This window comes from Peromyscus leucopus, chromosome 8b, assembly GCF_004664715.2.
Source record: "Peromyscus leucopus breed LL Stock chromosome 8b, UCI_PerLeu_2.1, whole genome shotgun sequence".
NCBI lineage: Eukaryota > Metazoa > Chordata > Mammalia > Rodentia > Cricetidae > Peromyscus > Peromyscus leucopus.
Genome location: NC_051086.1, coordinates 2574844 through 2591921, shown reverse-complemented (window position 1 = coordinate 2591921; position 17078 = coordinate 2574844). Strand labels below are relative to the sequence as shown.

At 49.4% G+C, this 17078-nt stretch overlaps 1 protein-coding gene across 2 annotated transcripts; it reads left to right on the top strand.

Annotated features, from left to right (window-relative positions):
- Nucleotides 1-259: 259 nt before the first annotated feature.
- On the top strand, nt 260-4614 carry LOC114680768 (brain-specific serine protease 4). 2 transcript variants are annotated; one of them, XM_037201244.1, is made up of 6 exons: nt 260-461; nt 1160-1186; nt 1658-1829; nt 1982-2256; nt 3483-3640; nt 4185-4614. In XM_037201244.1, exons 1-6 carry the CDS (start codon nt 341-343, stop codon nt 4389-4391), a joined length of 960 nt encoding a protein of 319 aa, XP_037057139.1. In that variant the 5' UTR covers nt 260-340; the 3' UTR covers nt 4392-4614. The 2 variants fall into 2 exon arrangements, with proteins under 2 accessions (XP_037057139.1, XP_028709758.1); XM_028853925.2 differs by having other exon boundaries at nt 262-461; nt 1979-2256.
- Nucleotides 4615-17078: the final 12464 nt, after the last annotated feature.

Below are 17078 nucleotides of genomic sequence, written 5' to 3'. Positions count from 1 at the left end.
GATCTCTGTTTACCTGGATGGTCAATGATAAAGCCATGCCCTAGACAGTCAACAAGTCTCTACTGCCCCACTACAGGGTGCATCCTGGGCACACATCTGGAGCCTGAGCCTGAGTCCCCCATCCAGTTACTGCCCCTAGCCCCAGTAACCGGTCGCTTCCTCCTGGCAGCCCCACCTCCTCCCTAATCCACAGTCTGGGTGGCCCAGTCACCAGCTGGGGGACTGGTCTGACAGCATTCCTCCTCACAGGATAAAACCTGGGGCGACCTGTAGGGAACCCTACATACTGCTGCCACCTGTCCTGCCAGCCCCAACCCGCACAGCCCTTAGGTCCTCTGAGATGGCCAGCAGCCTTGCCACGGCTCCACCCCTACCAGCTGTGGTGATCTCCAGGCCTCCCCCAGCACTGGGTGGGGACCAGCTCAGGATCTTAACCCTTCTGGTACTGCTGACTTCCACAGGTGAGCCCCAAGGACCTGCTGCTCCTCCTCACCTCTTCTCTTCCCGCCTCCTCCCTGCCCACAGTCCCTCCTCCTTGCTTGCCTCTTGGCTTAGCACCTTCCTTTGAATCTGCTCTCTCCTCTGTCCATTATCTCCTTTCAGCTCCCTGTGCCTCCATCTCCGTCCCCTTCCTCTGGCATGTTGTTTACCTCCATGCTCTGTGCCTCAGTTTCCCTAGCAGCTATGAGGGTTGAATGTGGGTGAGTGCTCTGGTCGCAGTGCTCAGGAACTCCTCTCGTCCTTGTGGGTCTTTACCTGTCTGTGTGCCTTCCCTGTGTCCTCCGTCTTCTGTTTCCCCCTCCATGGTTTCCATCTTGGGTCTACTCCTTCTGTTTTGGAATAGAAAAACTGCCCAGGCTTTCATGGGGGCTGAGGAGGAAACCTGGATGCTGTGTGTGTCCGTCCTAAGCTCTCTTCCCACTCTCGGGAAGGTGGAAAAAAATACTGCTGGACTGGGAGGCAGGGGTCTGAGGATGTTTGGCCCAAGCAGGGCTTCAGGAGGCACCTGTGGTGTGTGTGTGTGTGTGTGTGTGAAGGTACTGAGGACCCTGGATGAGTCTGAGAGGACGGGGGGGGGGGCCCCCCCGCGGTCCCCTAGGCATGGGGCACAGGGCTCCTCACCACTGGGCCTGACTCTCTTTATTCTCTCTGCCCTCAGCTACCCTCAGTGCTGCCCACATCCCTGGTGAGTGTGAGCGGGCTGGGTGGGGGTGGCATGGGCAGTCTCTGTATGTCACTCTACGGGGTGGGTCAGACGTGGGGACTGCAGTCAGAGGGGAGCACAAAGGTGAAGAGGAAGGAACACAAGGATGAAGAGCATGGGGCGGGGCATAGAAAAGATGATGGATCTAGAGGAGAAAAGGCTGGAAGAGCAGAAGGGTAAGAGCCAAGAGAACCAAATAGATCTTTAAGGGAAGTGGGAGGGAAGGCCAGCTACAGGGCTGGAGAAGGGGAGGAAAGGGCCATTCCCACCCCCCTCTCCGGTAACTAAAGGGGACAGGGACAGGGCAGGGACTCACCCAGCAGTAGACACTGTGCTGGACACACACTGGGCTGGGACACAGGCTTGAGATCTTGGAGGGCTTGGAGGTGGGTTGGCAAGTCAGAAGACAACTGTGTCTGCTGAGATGACGGGAAACTCCATCCCTTCTGCCAGTGCCCCCAGACTGCGGGAAGCCTCAGCAGCTGAACCGGGTCGTGGGTGGTGAGGACAGCATGGATGCCCAGTGGCCCTGGATTGTTAGCATCCTCAAGAATGGTTCCCACCACTGTGCAGGCTCCTTGCTCACCAACCGCTGGGTGGTCACGGCTGCCCACTGCTTCAAGAGGTATGTGAAAACAGGCCTGCTCTTGACTCTCCAGGACCCATTCTTGTTTCTTGCCCCAGGCTTGGGGCTGTCCAGGCTCTTCAGGGATCATGATCGCCCTCCTACCAGGCATGGTCTCTCTGACATTTCCCCCTTTCCTTTTCTTGCAGCAGCGTGGACAAGCCGTCTCTGTTCTCAGTATTGTTGGGGGCCTGGCAGTTGGGAAACCCAGGCCCAAGGTCCCAGCAAGTGGGGATTGCTTGGGTGCTGCCCCACCCCAGGTATTCTTGGAAGGAGGGAACCCGTGCAGACATTGCTCTCGTGCGTCTAGAACACTCCATCCAGTTCTCTGAGCGGATCCTGCCCATCTGCCTGCCTGACTCCTCTGTCCGGCTCCCTCCCAACACTGACTGCTGGATTGCAGGCTGGGGAAGCATCCGTGACGGAGGTGCGTGTGGTTCCCTCTAACTCAGAGTCAGAGATAGTTGGGGACAGAGGGTGGGTGCCACCCAGATACAGATACCAGGAGCAGGAGAGGGTGGAGGCCGCATGTACACTACAGAGACAAGAAAAGATGCGTTGGGGGAAGGGAAGTCACAAGAACTCAACCGCCAATTGTAGGCCATCTCTAGTTGAAAGGAATCTTTGGCTATCTTTTAAAGCAACAATAGAGATCTGCACCACCACCAACAACAACAACAAAGGAAAGAACAAAGAAAAACCTGTGCACGGTATCCCAGGCCTTAATGCCAGAACTCGGGAGGCAGAGGCAGGTAGAACTCTGTGGGTTCAAGGCTGGCCTGGTCTACAGAGTGAGTTCCAGGACAGCCAGGGATACATAGAAAGACCCTATCGAGAGAGAAGAGAGGGGGGGATTTGCAAAGTCATTGACACAAGAATGGGTAGAAATGGAGGGAGGGAAAATGGAAATGTAATCAGCACTGTTTTCCAAGTGGGAAACGTCACCCTCTGGTGGCAGCATCTCTTGCAAGCAAAATTCCCAGAAGAAAATGTAGTCTTCATCACCATAAAACACAATTTTTAAACCAGTTCTGGAGGTTTAGAAAATACCATCTAGAATCACAAACCAGATGAAATATAGAGGTAGAGAGAAGCAAGAGAAAGCAGATGGTAGCTAGATAGACAGAGCCTGGGGGAAGCCCAAACAAACAGAAATGATCTATGAAAGATAACATAGCAGAGACCAGGAATGGGAAACTGCGCATAGATGACAGCGAAGAAAGACAGAGCCTTAACCAGAGTCCAGAGAATTGCTCAGGCCTGGGCAGATGCTTGGACCCTGCCTGCAGCTGCAGCCTTTCCTTGGGGTCTGCACCTTAATTCCAAGAGGCTGTGGGGCTGATGGGATTCGGAACCCAGGGGATACTGAGCACACTGCCTTTGCAGGAAAAACAAGAGTCCTAGTCAAGAAACACCATTCTGTTGTGCAGCCCTCTGTGGGTATCAGGGAGATTATTGAAGACACAGAATCTAGAGCTACACATCCATGTTTGAATTCCCTGGGTCAAGAGGTAGAGAGCCTGGGATTAGGATTTCCTGAAAATACCTTGGGAAAGCTCAGTAGAGCGGATCTGTTTACCTTTGAGAAACGCTGCTGGGTGAATAGAGGGACTAGATATACACACTGGGCCAACTCTCTCCTTCTGTTCCCAGTGCCCCTGCCCGAACCTCAGACCCTTCAGAAGCTGAAGGTGCCCATCATTGACTCAGAAATCTGCAAACGCTTATACTGGCGGGGTGCCGGGCAGGAAGCCATCACTGAGGACATGCTGTGTGCTGGTTACCTGGAAGGGGAGCGGGATGCTTGTCTGGTGAGCACCTACCCTTTGTCCACCCCAACTGGGAGGCCCAAAAGCTCCATCACTTCTACGCCTCCTCCCTCAATCTCCTGAGGGACATTCTCTCCCACCTCTGCCTGGGCCCCCTTTAGTCTGGTTGGGCTGTTCATTTTCTTGTTTACACGTGGATTGTGTACAATCCTCAGAGCACCTTGGCTGCTGGTGTTCTGAGGAGGGCCCTGTGGTTCAGAACCCTTGTCCTCTAGGGCCAGTCCTGTGACTAAAAGAGAACGGTAGTATGTATGGTGGAGCAGTTACCCCCAGGGAGCCAGCCTACGGCCGGCTGCAGTGTCCACATTGCCAATTAGTGTAAGGACTTTCTAAACCTGTAAAACGGAAGTGGCCTCATGTCCTCCTTCTCGTCGTGGTGGGGAGGACATGCCACCAGAAGCGGTTCTGTTCGGAAGGTCTGTTCTGCCAGGGCCTCCACAGACTCAGTACTGCAGCCTCCAAGGACACCCGGGCTCTGCACACGGCCTGCCGGTGTGGGTGCCTGATTTCTCTTTTTTTTCTTCAGGGCGATTCTGGGGGTCCTCTGATGTGCCAGGTGGATGACTCCTGGCTACTAACGGGCATCATCAGCTGGGGAGAGGGCTGTGCGGAGCGCAACCGACCCGGTGTCTACACCAGCCTGCTAGCTCACCGCTTCTGGGTGCAGAGGATTGTGCAAGGAGTGCAGCTGCGCGGGCACTTGGCGAGCAAAGGGGACCCCGGGAGCTCCTAAGCTGGGATCTGGAGACGAACAGCCTCTAGGTGGTCTCTGCTGTAAATATGTTTTCTACCTCCGAAGTCTCGGTCCCGCCCACAGCGAGGCCCCACCCCTCAGTCGAGGACTCTGTGTGTGTGTGTGTGTGTGTGTGTGTGTGCGTTAATGATAATTTTTTACAGTTATTTGTAACCATGCCCACATATTTATTCTAGTTTCAATAAATTATTTATTCTCAGTTCTTGTTTGTTTTTTTTTTTTTTTACTCTTCCCATGTATGGGGACGCTGACACAAGAATCCACTTGGAACAAAAATGTCGGCAGTTGTATCTGGGCCTGGCCACAGCTCCAGCTCGACCCCTGGCCTCTCCTTGCTCTTGTTCGCCTTTTCTCTGAGGCAGCAGGTGGGAAGGAGGCGGGAGACTGTGGCCGGAGGACTTGCCTGTGCTGTCCTGAGGAGTGCGGGATGAAGCAGAAGCTTATCTCTGTGAGAATGGGGATTGGCCAGATCCGGGCCCCTCCCCACTTGAAGCAACTGTCCCCGCCAGCCTCTGTCAGCCCTTGTCTCCCTGACCTGGGGGAGCCGCTCCACCTGTCCATCGCTGACTCAGAATGACTCTCCACGGAGGCTGTAAATTCCTCTCCACCAAGGAGGTGAAAAACAGTGAGGCAACAGGCTTGAGTCTCCTCACCTGTCTTCCTGGAGGATGGAGCAGATGACAGAATGATCCAGGCTGTGAGAGGCTGTGTGGCTTCCAAAACGTCCTGGACTAAAGTCTGTGGCCCCTCAGCCCTGCAGCCGGGGCCCGAGTCCCTCCCCCGGCCTGGGCTTTGGATTTCTCACAGCTGCTCTGTGAGGTGGCTGGGTCACAGGCTGGATGAGTGTGGACTTGATAGTGGTTGGTACCTGGAGAGCCACCCAAAACAAGGGCCAGCTCCAACAGGTGACCGAGACAGCTTTGCTAAACAATGTCTCCCACCAGGAATGGCAGAGGTGACATGTCCAGGAGAACAACGCTGTCCAGGTCTGTGGGTGCTGTGTGCTTTGTAGAGTCCAATTCGGAAACACTTGCTCCCAATGCTCCATCCACACACGTCATTGGTGGCACCAGGGCCTCTTCAGCTGAGGCAAGTCCCGCCCCCCTCCACACACCAGCCACACCCTCCCGGTGTTGTTTTGACTTCTGCTCTTCCATTGTTAGAAAGTAATAAATGTTGTTTAAAAACAAACAGCCCAAACCGGCCACCTGCTTGTCAGGGACGCAGCTGGGAGTGCTCGGTGCTTCAGGTGCCCCGGGTGCCAGCACATGCCCAGCTGAGGGACCGATCTGCACCGTCCCCTTACCCCCGCCCCCCACCCCATCTCCCAGCCCTCCCTTGTTGGCTGCTCTCCTTCCCTCAGTCGCTCTCCCCTGCTGCTAACTCCTGCTCCTGTCCCCAAGCTCTTAGCCCTCTCTACTCTGCCCTCCTCCATCTGCAGAGCTGGGGTGGTCTTCTTGCCGGAGCCCTCAGCCCCTCCCCGCTGCCTTGGTTCTTGCCCACTCTTTTATTCTTCTCTTTCTCTAGTTTTCCCCTTCTGTCTGTTTCTGCCCTTCACACCTTTACTCTGGCCCTGTTTTCCCCAGGCCTGTGTGTCCATCCCTCACGTCTGTCCGTCTGTCCGTCCGTCCGTCCTCCCTCCAATATCACCCTCGCTGAAGTCCCCTCGACAGCTACCCGGGGCCCCCAGTCAATGGCTGTTCAGGTAGGGTGGGAAGTCAGTCTTCAGCTGTTCCCAAAGCATAGTACAGAGTCGCCAGTGACTCCAGCAGGCGAAGCTTGGCCGCCAGTCTTCAATAGGTCAAGTAAACAAACAAGAGAGTGGAGATCTCTTTCAATGTGGCCTCACTGAGAATAACAAAAAATAAGGAGAGCTGGTGCCCCGCTAAGGTCATCTTTGGGGTACTGGCGTGAAGTTTAGGTTTAGATAGAGGGAAAGAGATATGCTTTCCTGGTCCAAATGTGCTGGCAGTGGTGAGGGAACATAGACCCAACTCCATATTGTCCTCTTCAGCAGCCTGAGGAATTCCCCTAATCTTTCTCAAATTAAATAACTAGCTAATTAATTAATTGTGTACGTATATGTATGTAGGCGCATGAAGGTCAAAGGGCAATTTTCTGTCCACTGATTCGTCTCACTGGCCTGAGTTCCCCTCATCTTTTAGGGACCTTGATGCCAAACCAGGATTCATGGTTTCAATGCTGAAAGTAATTTCAGAACTAGATGGTATTAATGAAACAGAGTTGGAGATTTCAAAAAAGATTTATTTATGTTTATTTTATGTGTATGTTTGTTTGCATATATGTGTACCACATACATGCAGTGCCCATGGAGGCCAGAAGAGGACACTAAATCCTCTGGAACTGGAGTTGCAGATGACTGTGAACCACCATGTGGATGCTGGGAAACAAGAGCTCTTTTTTTTTTTTCTTAAAAGATTTATTTATTTATTTAGTATATAGAAGAGGGGTGCCAGATCTCATTACAGATGGTCGTGAGCCACCATGTGGTTGCTGGGAATTGAACTCAAGACCTCTGGAAGAGCAGTCGGTGCTCTTAACCTCTGAGCCATCTCTCCAGCCCTGAAACAAGAGCTCTTAACCAGTGAGCCATCTCTCTAGCCCCAGGGACTTTATTAAAGATATTTTAATATAGACTTTAAATGTGTGTTAAGAGAATTCCTCAGAAGAAAGTAAGAATGTAGGCCTCTAGAGAAGAGTCACAGGAAAGTAGCATGCTCATGAGTGTCCAACTTTCTTCCCTAGGGACAGTTGCAACTGGCTGTCTTAGTGTTGGCCACATGTTCAATTTTGGCCATTTTCAACTTAAATCAAAAGATTGCTAAGACCCTCCTCCCCCCAGGCCCCTGTATGCACTTTTAATCTCTCTCTCTCTTTTTTAAAAAAATTTCTTTTTTAAAAGATTTATTTATTTATTTTGTGTACGGTGTTCTGCCTGCATGTGTCCTTGCAGGCCAGAAGAGGGCGCCAGATCTCATTACAGATGGTTGTGAGCCGCCATGTGGTTGCTGGGAATTGAACTCAGGACCTTGGAAAGAACAACCAGTGCTCTTAACTGCTGAGCCATCTCTCCAGCCCTTAATCTCTTTTGATAACGGAAATTATAGATGCCTCAGATGGAATTGTAATAATAAGCCCTAGAGGTTTAGGACATGGCCTTCACTGAATGGGGTTTCTGGAGAAATTCCCAGAGAACTGCGGGTTTACAGCTGGGAAGGGGAGAGGATTCAAGCAGTTGGTTCTCAATTGTGCTGGTTTCTTGTGTTCCACCTGGCAAGAGACTTCATCTAGCTTCCAGGAAGAGGGGCTCCTCTCTCTCCTCATGAACCCCAGAATCTCTGTGCTTTCAGTCCTGCCCATCACCAGCTCAGCTCCAGTCTCTCCATCAAGATGGCCTGACCAACTGGAAAAGCTGTGTGAACGAATTCTCTTTTCCAGAGACATGCCTGGCTGGCACAGGGCTTTTGCCTTTTGCCTGTGCCAGAGTGGGATTCCTGGCAAAAGCCCCATTTCTGAAGCCCATTGTCTCAGTGGTCTGACTGTCAGAGGGAAGGGTGCAAGTTTCTTTAGAGTTTCTTCATTTCTGCCAAGACGGCGACAGCAGGAGGGCCTTGGGGGTCCAGGGCTCCAGGGAAGGCCAGCATGGGAAGGGGGAGTTGAGTGCACCGGGATCTTCTAGACTCCTCCCCACATGGGGGACTCTCTAGCACGTGTCCCATGTCCTACACAGTCCGACAGTTCCATGGCTCTTACTCCTGGGTGCATGCCCAGTTCAGGGTGCGAGGCCATATCTCCAGGCCTCCCTGTACACATGGGACTCTGGCCCAAGAAGAACTTGCCCTGAACATGTCCTGCTCTGGATAAAGGGCCATAAAACTCGCTGGGGGCTGCAGATGGAGCCCTTGGACTACCGGGCAGTCTTGGAGGATTGACCCCCCTGACTAGCAAATGTGCCTTTCCTTCAGCCTTCACCCCGCTTGCAGAGCTCTGACATCCTCTCTGGTGTTGGGTGGGGACCTTCTGGCCTGTGACAGAAGTTGACACAGTAAGAACGCTGCCTGCTGTGGCCCTGAGGTCTAGGTGCCCCCGCTACCCCCTTCTCTCCTGGTTCTTTCCTTGAATTATGAACTCTTGAGGGGACCTTCCCTCCAACCCAGTGCAAAGTTTTGGTTGCAAGGTTTAAAGGGGACACATTCTGGATGAGTTCCCCACAGTTTATCTTGGTATCTTGCATCCAATGTGGGAAATGTTAGTCTAGGTAGGGGTCATGATTGGGTTCATTTTCCCAGTTAAAGGATGAAAAGGCAGGAAAACTCTGGAACACAACAGTCGGCAGCAAGGTGTTGTGGGATATTTGTGCACTGTGTGAAGATGTATTGCTGTGATTGGCTTAATAAAGAGCTGCATGGCCAATAGCTGGGCAGGAAGAGGTTAGGCAGGATTTCTGGGGACAGAGAGGACTCTGGGAAGAAGAGAGGCAGAGAGATGCCAGTGAGACTCTAAAGAAGTCAGACACAGGGTACAGATCAGCGATAACCTGAGCCATGAGGCAAACCATTGATATAGGTTAACACAAAGATGCAACAAAGAAAGAGAATTACAGACCAATCTCCCTCATGAACAGTGATGCAAAAATACTCAACAAAATATTGGCAGACCGAATCCAAGAACACATCAAAAAAAAAAAAAATTACCCACCATGACCAAGTAGGTTTCATCCCAGGGATGCAAGGATGGTTCAACATACCAAAATCTGTCAATGTAATCCACTATATAAACAAACTGAAAGAAAAAAAACACATGATCATCTCATTAGATGCTAAAAAAGCCTTTGACAAAATCCAACACCCCTTCATGACAAAGGTCTTAGAGAGATCAGGAATACAAGGAACATTCCTAAACATAATAAAGGCAATTTACAGCAAGCCAACAGCCACCATCAAATTAAATGGAGAGAAACTCAAAGCGATTCTACTAAAATCAGGAACAAGACAAGGCTGTGCACTCTCTCCATATTTATTCAAAAAATATAGGTTAGTTAAATTATAAGAGCTAGTTGGGGAAAACCCAACTAAGGCCAAACTTTCGTAATTAATGTCTCTGTGTCATTATTTGTGAGCTGGTGGCCCAAAGAAAAATCTGTCTACAGAAGAGAAATCTTGGGTACAGCAAACAGACAGAGGCAGTGGTGGTGAAGGGAAAATCAGTAGCCATCTTGGGAGACGCTTCCCCCTCCCCTCCTCCGAAGGTATTTGCTGACCAGCAGTTTTAAAAGTGATCAGAAATTGAACTTATAAGGCTGGGATAATAAATCTATGTATCCTGGACTTGGCAAAACAAGATATGGGGAGTAATGGGCTCAACTGACCAGAAGTTGACCTTAGAGGAGAGTAAGACTGGAACAATAAATCTGAATGTATGTATCCTGGGTTCAACAAAAGCAGGACATAGGGAGTAAAAATGTATGTCTCTGCAGATACCCTGAGTCCTGTCAGCCATCTGTAACCTCATGCTTATAGTTCAGCAGTAACTTCAAAGAACTGCCTCACCCCAGCCCCCTCATCCAATCCCAAGCTGCATGTAAACTTCCTATATAAACCCCTTACAGTGAGTGCTCGGGGCCGTTCTCCTCCACCTGCTGTGTCGGATGTTGGACCAAGCTTGCTTGTATTGTTAATAAAAACCTCTGTGTGCTTGCATCGGATAATGGATCTGTGGTGGTCTTGCTTGGGGGCCTTGCAACCTGGGCACAACATGTTCTGGGGTGAGGAAGCTCACGCACGCACGCAGACACAGAGAAAAAGACCCTCTGCAGAAGGGGAACTCAGGAAGCCCAAAACATCCAGCTCTTCTTGAGGCCTGGGATCTTAAAGTCTCTAAGTGTTTCCCTCCCCTAATTTAAGGTTGGTCAGTTGGAGGAAAGACAGGGTGGTTGGTTGACACTTTCTGCTCTGGCCTTGACCGAGATCAGCCAGTCCACCTGCAGGGGGCACCTGCTGGTGAGAGACAAAAGCCCACAAGGCCTTAGTTTCAAGCTGCCAGGCTTTTGTCTCCAGTCGGGTCCAGAGGGTGAAGAAGAAGCAGGCCACCTTGGAGTTTACTGCCTTTATTGCCTAACCATGGCCCCCTCTCCCTCCCTGTCTGTCTGCCAGGGAGTCTGTTTGTCTCCTAGTCTCTCAGGAGCCTTTCACTGAGTCCTCAGCTCTCCTCCACTCCACATACAGGACAAGGGTATTCATTCATTCATTTATTCATTCATTTATTCATTCATTTATTTATTTATTTTAGTTTTTTTGAGATAAAGTTTCTCTGTAGCCCTGGCTGTCCTGAAACTTTCTCTGTAGACCAGGCTGTCCTCTAACTCACAAAGATCATCCTGCCTCTACCTCCCAAGTGCTGGGATTAAAGGCGTGCACCGCCGCCGCCACCACCCGGCCAGGACAAGGATTTTAAAACACACACTTAGCCACAGCACTTTTCCACTGTTGCTAAGCCAACACCTCTCCCAATCCTTCTCCTTCGCTTCTCCCACCCCAGACACTACGTTTTCCAAATGTCTCTCAAGGTCACTAGGTCACATGTTCTATGGGACTGTTGACCAATGAGATGAGTGGCTTCTTAGTAAGACTGTTTTTCTCTGATAAAAGGAACACACTCAGCTGGGGGCATCCATTCCCATCAGTCATGGATGCACATGTAATGCCTGTTGCACCTAAAATCCGAAGTCCCCAGAAAACCACCAAGAGCCCGATCCAAATGCAAAAGCAAAGAGTCTATTTCAAGAGTTTAAACTTGGGCCTCTTGTCCATCCGTCGCAGTGGCGGAGTGAGAAGGACCTCAGGCAGTAACAGGATAGGATTTTTATAGTGGTTAGGGTCAGGGGTCTGGGGGAATCCCAGCTCTATATAGTCACAAGCTCAGGATTGGTGCTTACTTCAGTTTGGAGACCCTTGGTCTGAACTGATTGGAGAGTTGCAGCTGCAAGTGAAAGGGAAAAATCGGTGGCCATCTTGAGAGACAACTCCCCCTCCTCCCCCCCTCCCTGCCCGATGCAAAGGTATTTACTGACCAGCAGTTTTAGAACTGACCAGAAGTTGAACTCATGGGAAGATAAGGCTGAAACAATAAATCTATATATCCTGGACTTGGTAAAACAGGATATGGGGAATAATGGACTCAACTGACCAGAAATTGAACTTATGGGAAAATAGGACTGGAACAATAAATCTGAATGTATCTATCCTGGGTTCAGCAAAAGCAGGACATAGGGAGTAAAAATGTATGTCTCTGCAGATACCCTGAATCCTGTCAGCCATCAGTAACCTCATGCTCATAGTTCAGCAGTAACTTCAAAGAACTGCCTCACCCCTAGCCTCCCATCCAATCCCAAGATATGTAACTCTCTGCATGTAAACCTGTCCTATATAAACCCCTTGAAGTGAGTGCTCGGGCTGTCCAGTATTTGGAATACAGACCAAGCCCCAGGGCATTAAAAAAAAAAAGCCCTCTGTGTGCTTGCATCGGATATTGGCTCTGTGGTGTCTTGCTTGGGGGTCTTGCGACGAGGGCACAACACAAGGAAATCGCCATCTCCTCCAGCAGTTTATGTCCTGCCATCATATCACCAGCAGACCGTTTCCTCTGATAGTTTGTAACTTGAATTGCTAAACGGTCTTATTAATTAAAAAAAAAAAAATCAGAGCCAGATATTGGGGTGAAAGCTGAAAGATCAGAGGGATAGAACAGGCTTGCCACAAGTTCCTACCGCTAGGAAATCCTCAGCCCAAGAGAGCTACCTCCTGTATACTTATGCCTTATATGCCTACCATCTTACTTCCTCTTTCTGCCCAACTACATCACTTCCTCTTTCCACCCAGCTCTATAGCTTCCTGTCTGTCTGTACAGACTTCCAGACCTCTGTGGTTAACTAGTGCTGAGATTAAAGGCATGTGCCACCATACCTGGCTCTGTTCCCAGTGTGTTCTTCTTTTTTTTCTTTTTCTTTTTTTTTTTTTTTTTTTTTTGGTTTTTCGAGACAGGGTTTCTCTGTGTAGCTTTGCGCCTTTCCTGGAGCTCACTTGGTAGCCCAGGCTGGCCTCGAACTCACAGAGATCTGCCTGGCTCTGCCTCCCGAGTGCTGGGATTAAAGGCGTGCGCCACCACCGCCCGGCCCCAGTGTGTTCTTGAACTCATAGAGGTCCGGATGAATCTCTGCCTTCTGAATGCTAGGATTAAAGGCATGTGCTACCACCGCCTGACCTCTATGTTTAATATAGTGGCTGGCTTTTTCCTCTGATCCCCAGGCAAGCTTTATTTGTTAAAGGACAAATAAAATCACCACGTTTAGACATCCCATTTTTATCTGCAGGAAACTAGTTCCCTCTGACCGCTATAGTATACAATCTATAACAGTAGAAAACATCTCACAGGACATATCTGGTGCTTTGTTTATTATGCCAGTTAGGCTATATCACATCCTTTAGGTTATGGCAGGAAGTATCTGGAACTCATTTTTGTGTAACTCCTAATTGTCTGGGTCTAGAGGCGGAAGGGCAGCGCATCCTCTGCTGTTTTTTTTAGAATAATTTGTCCAGGGCCTGCTGCCCCCTGTCTGCCCCTTCTCTAAGATGGCTGTCACCCTGTCATCCTCTCAATGCCTAAATGTCAGCCATCGCCTTATGACCATGAGGCTACAAGTTGACATCTGTAACGTTAATCTCAACTGTGAATTTGATGAACTCTAGAATCACCCGGGAGATGGGCTGCTGAGCATGCGTCTGGGGGAATGAGGTGGGAAGGCCTGCCTGTTGTGGGTGGCACTAGTCTACCTGGCTTGGGCTCCTGGACGGTATAATGGAACAAGTGAGCTGAGCACTTGACATTTATTGCTTTGTGCTCTTTACGATGTGACCAGCTGCTTCAAGTGCCCCCTGTCATGACTCCCTCCACCAAGATGGACTGTAACCTTGTTGGGTCTGGGGTCACACAATAATGGGGGACAGACCACCAAAGTCTATTAAACCAGAAGCAAACTTTATTCAAAAGAAAAAAAAAATAAAAAAATGTCGCCAGGTGGTGGTGGTGCACACCTTTAATCCCAGCACTTGGGAGGCAGAGGCAGGCGGATCTCTGTGAGTTTAAAGCCAGCCTGGTCTACAGAGCGAGTTCCAGGACAGGCTCCAAAACTACAGAGAAACCCTATCTTGAAAAAACCAACCAACCAACCAACCAACCAAACAAAAAATATCACCTCGGAACACAAAAGCTTATCAGCTAGCTGAGACCACAGACCACAGCCAGTTTTTGGAATCCTGAGGCTGTGGCAACGGTTCTGCCCCCTTTTTATAGTAAGGGGGAAAGCATCAGGCATGAGGTGCATGGTAGGAGTCACGTAGAAACATCTATTAAAAGCTAACTTTGGTCCAGGCAGCTGTTGGCTATAATGGGCAAGGGGGTTAAAAGTTAACCCCTGTCTGTTGACAGAGGAGTTAGCCATAAGCAGAGAGCCATTGTTAGAAGTTAACCTTTAGAGCTGATGACTGTCAGCTTTTATTTATTTATGTTTTTAGGTTTACAATTTTATATTTCTATATTCCTGCACCCTTCACCCTCAAACCAGGACAGAAGATACGCCCTTTCTGCCTTGAATTTTTTTGACCAGGTAATTTGCCACAAAGCAGAAAGTGACTAATCCAACAACCCAGTGGCTGCGTGCGAACAGACTCCAAAGCCATGGGTGAGATGATAGAGTTGGATGCAGCCTTTACCCTGGGGAGCTCCCTGGACTCTGCCTGCCTTTCCTTAGCTACTCCCAGTTGTTGGTGTATGAACCATCAGCATGACCGCTCCAAGACATGGTTAACGAGGAGACAGAGAACAGCCAGAGGCATCTGCAAGAGTCCAGAGCAGAGGGAGAACAGTAGACTGTTCTGGAGACCATCTCCAGGGGGTTCAGGTCCCAAAGAGGAGGTGTGGAGTCCGCAAAGGGAAGGAGGAGACTGATACGATCTGAGGGTGAGTGGGGATGTCTGCAGTTTTAGTGAGAAAAGGACACACATTTTATCCTGGGTAATTACACAAGAGATTAAGTGGGAGGAAGCAGGCAGGGAGCTAAGGTGTGGCTTGTGATCAGAGACTGAGGAAGCTAGCATTGACCTTGACAAGTTAGGAGGCACCACAGTCATGTGTTAATGGAAGGGCCACAAGTTCCTCTGGCCAGAGGAGAATGACTCCCTTTGTAGCAAGCAGGAACTTTCTTCAAGCCCCTGAGGCAATGAGGACTTCTCTCTAAACATCTGACCTTGGCAAAAGGACTTTCTCAGGGTGACCAGACATTCCATTATAGAATATTGCAGCATTTTATATGTCTTTATCCATATAGCTAAAGCTTAAAGTGAGCAAAGACAAAGCTAGACAAATATTACTTGAACATGAGACTTTATGAATTTATAAATCACGATTATCAAGTATACCTTATTTTATTATGCATATGTTACTTATCTAAAATTTCTAGCAGCTTGGTGTTAACTTGTGTGGGTAGAGTTATCACAATATACGGTTTCACAATGGCAGGGATTTTTTTCCAAAAAAATAATTTTGTTTAGAGAGGCTGCCATTTGATACATTTTCATTCTTCAAAGCCCACACAAAATTTCCCAAAGGAAAAGGTAAAAGGGAACTCCCATAACACATAGTAGAATCTTTAAAAACAAAAGTAAAAGGGTGTTGGAGAATTGTGATCCGCAAACTTGAAATGCTGGAACTTTTCAAGTAGCAATGGTGGTTACCATGTCGTCCACACTAGGACTGAACATGGCCAGGGGAGAAGCAGGAGCAGAATGGGGTGGGGTGGAGTGAGAGATGAAGACAAAGACATAGCAGGGTTATAAGGAGAATGAGTAGCTGGAAGAGGGAAGCCAATGAGCTGGGGGAGTTGAGGGTAGTGTTGGTTAAACCGCTCATGGCTGGCTGCCACTGGTGGCAGCCATGCCAGCGGAGGAGAGTGCTGATCGGAAGAATCAAGAGCCATGGTTACCTCTTAGAGCTTTATTGGGGCAGAGGAGAGAGAGAGAGAGAGAGAGAGAGAGAGAGAGAGAGAGAGAGAGAGAGAGAGAGAGAGAGAGAGAGAGAGGCACACCACAGAGGGCCCACCGCTTTTTAGGCTGGGATGCCGTTGCAGGATGGTGACATAATTAAGGACAGAATCCTTACAGGTAGAGGAGGAGGTTGTTAGAATTCTGCCCTCACTCCAGCTGCATGACCACACATGCGCAGTTCAGGAGTTAAGCAAAGGGGCTTGCAACTTACATCATCAATCTGGGCTGGTGTGCACGGCATAATCATCCAATCAGTGCATGCGTGGTGTAGCTCTGTAAGTCAGCCTGTGCATGTTCACCAGGAACCCTTAAAAAGCCGGACGCAGACCCCACCCTCTCTCTCTGTTCTGTTCTGTCTCCCGCAGGCCTGGTTCTTCTCTCCTGACCCCTCTTCCTCCAAATAAAGCTCTGCTACTAGGTAGTTGTGGCAGTGCCTCGTGACCTTTTCGTGTGGTAACCAGCACCGCCATCAGCACCACTTATTCTTTCAGAGGTGAGAAGAGCTTGGATGCTAGCCTGGACTCTGAAATGTGTAACAGGTACTTGAGATGCTGAGGGAGCCTGGAGGCCACCATGTGCTTTGGTATGCTAAGAGGTAGTCATTTGTCCCATCATACCAAAAATGGCTCCTTTTGGTAGAGTGCAACTGGCTTCTCAAGTTCCTGAGGAATGCTGGCTTCTGCTTAACCACCAGAATTTGGGGAAATGGAGTTTCCTTTGTATCGGGCACTATGGGGGTCCAGTCCCTTGATAGTCCCCTCCCAGGGTCTGGGAAGAATCTACAACCAGCTGATAATTAATCTTTGATGAAAAGAAATGAATCTATGTACATGAGACTCCTTAGTTCATACACTTTATTAATTCTATGATAGTTCTCTCTCTACACAGCTTCTATTCTGCTCTCATGTCTAGCTCCTTTCTTGCCTGATTTCTCTCTATACTTATCTACTGTCCCCTCTAGGTTCTATCTTAATTCCTTCATCTAGTTCTGTCCCTTCTAGGTTCTCATCTATTTAGTTCTTTCCCCTATCAGCTCCTCTCCTGTCTTCTTCTTTCTCATCTGGCTCTTCCTCATCTTGTTCTTTCCCATCTGGCTCTACCTCATCTTCCATCTCGTTCTTATAGTCCTCTCTTTTAGCCCTTCAATCTAGTTCTTCCCCATCTCAGTTTGTTCCTCTCAAGTTCTTACCCATTTAGTTCTTCCATTCTCTTTTCTCGCCACCCCCCAGTGAAGTTGAGACTGGTGGAGAACAATAGTGAAAAGATCTTGAGAGAGGTCCAAAGTGCCTTTCCCAGGAGAAGACTCCACACACTACTGACTGTGCAGAAAGATCCTGTAGCAAGGATGAAAAGATTTATGTGGATTGAAAGGAAACTAAGAAGTCATAATGGAAATAGAAATGAAGAAAACGAGCCATTCAAATGCCTCTGCACTTTCTGCCTGCATCAAGGGTGGGATCCTGCTGAGAACTCTAAAACAGGGCAGAATTAGGACAGTCGGTTCAGGACTAACGTGTGCACTGCCCTTACTGCCTTACTGCTGAGAATG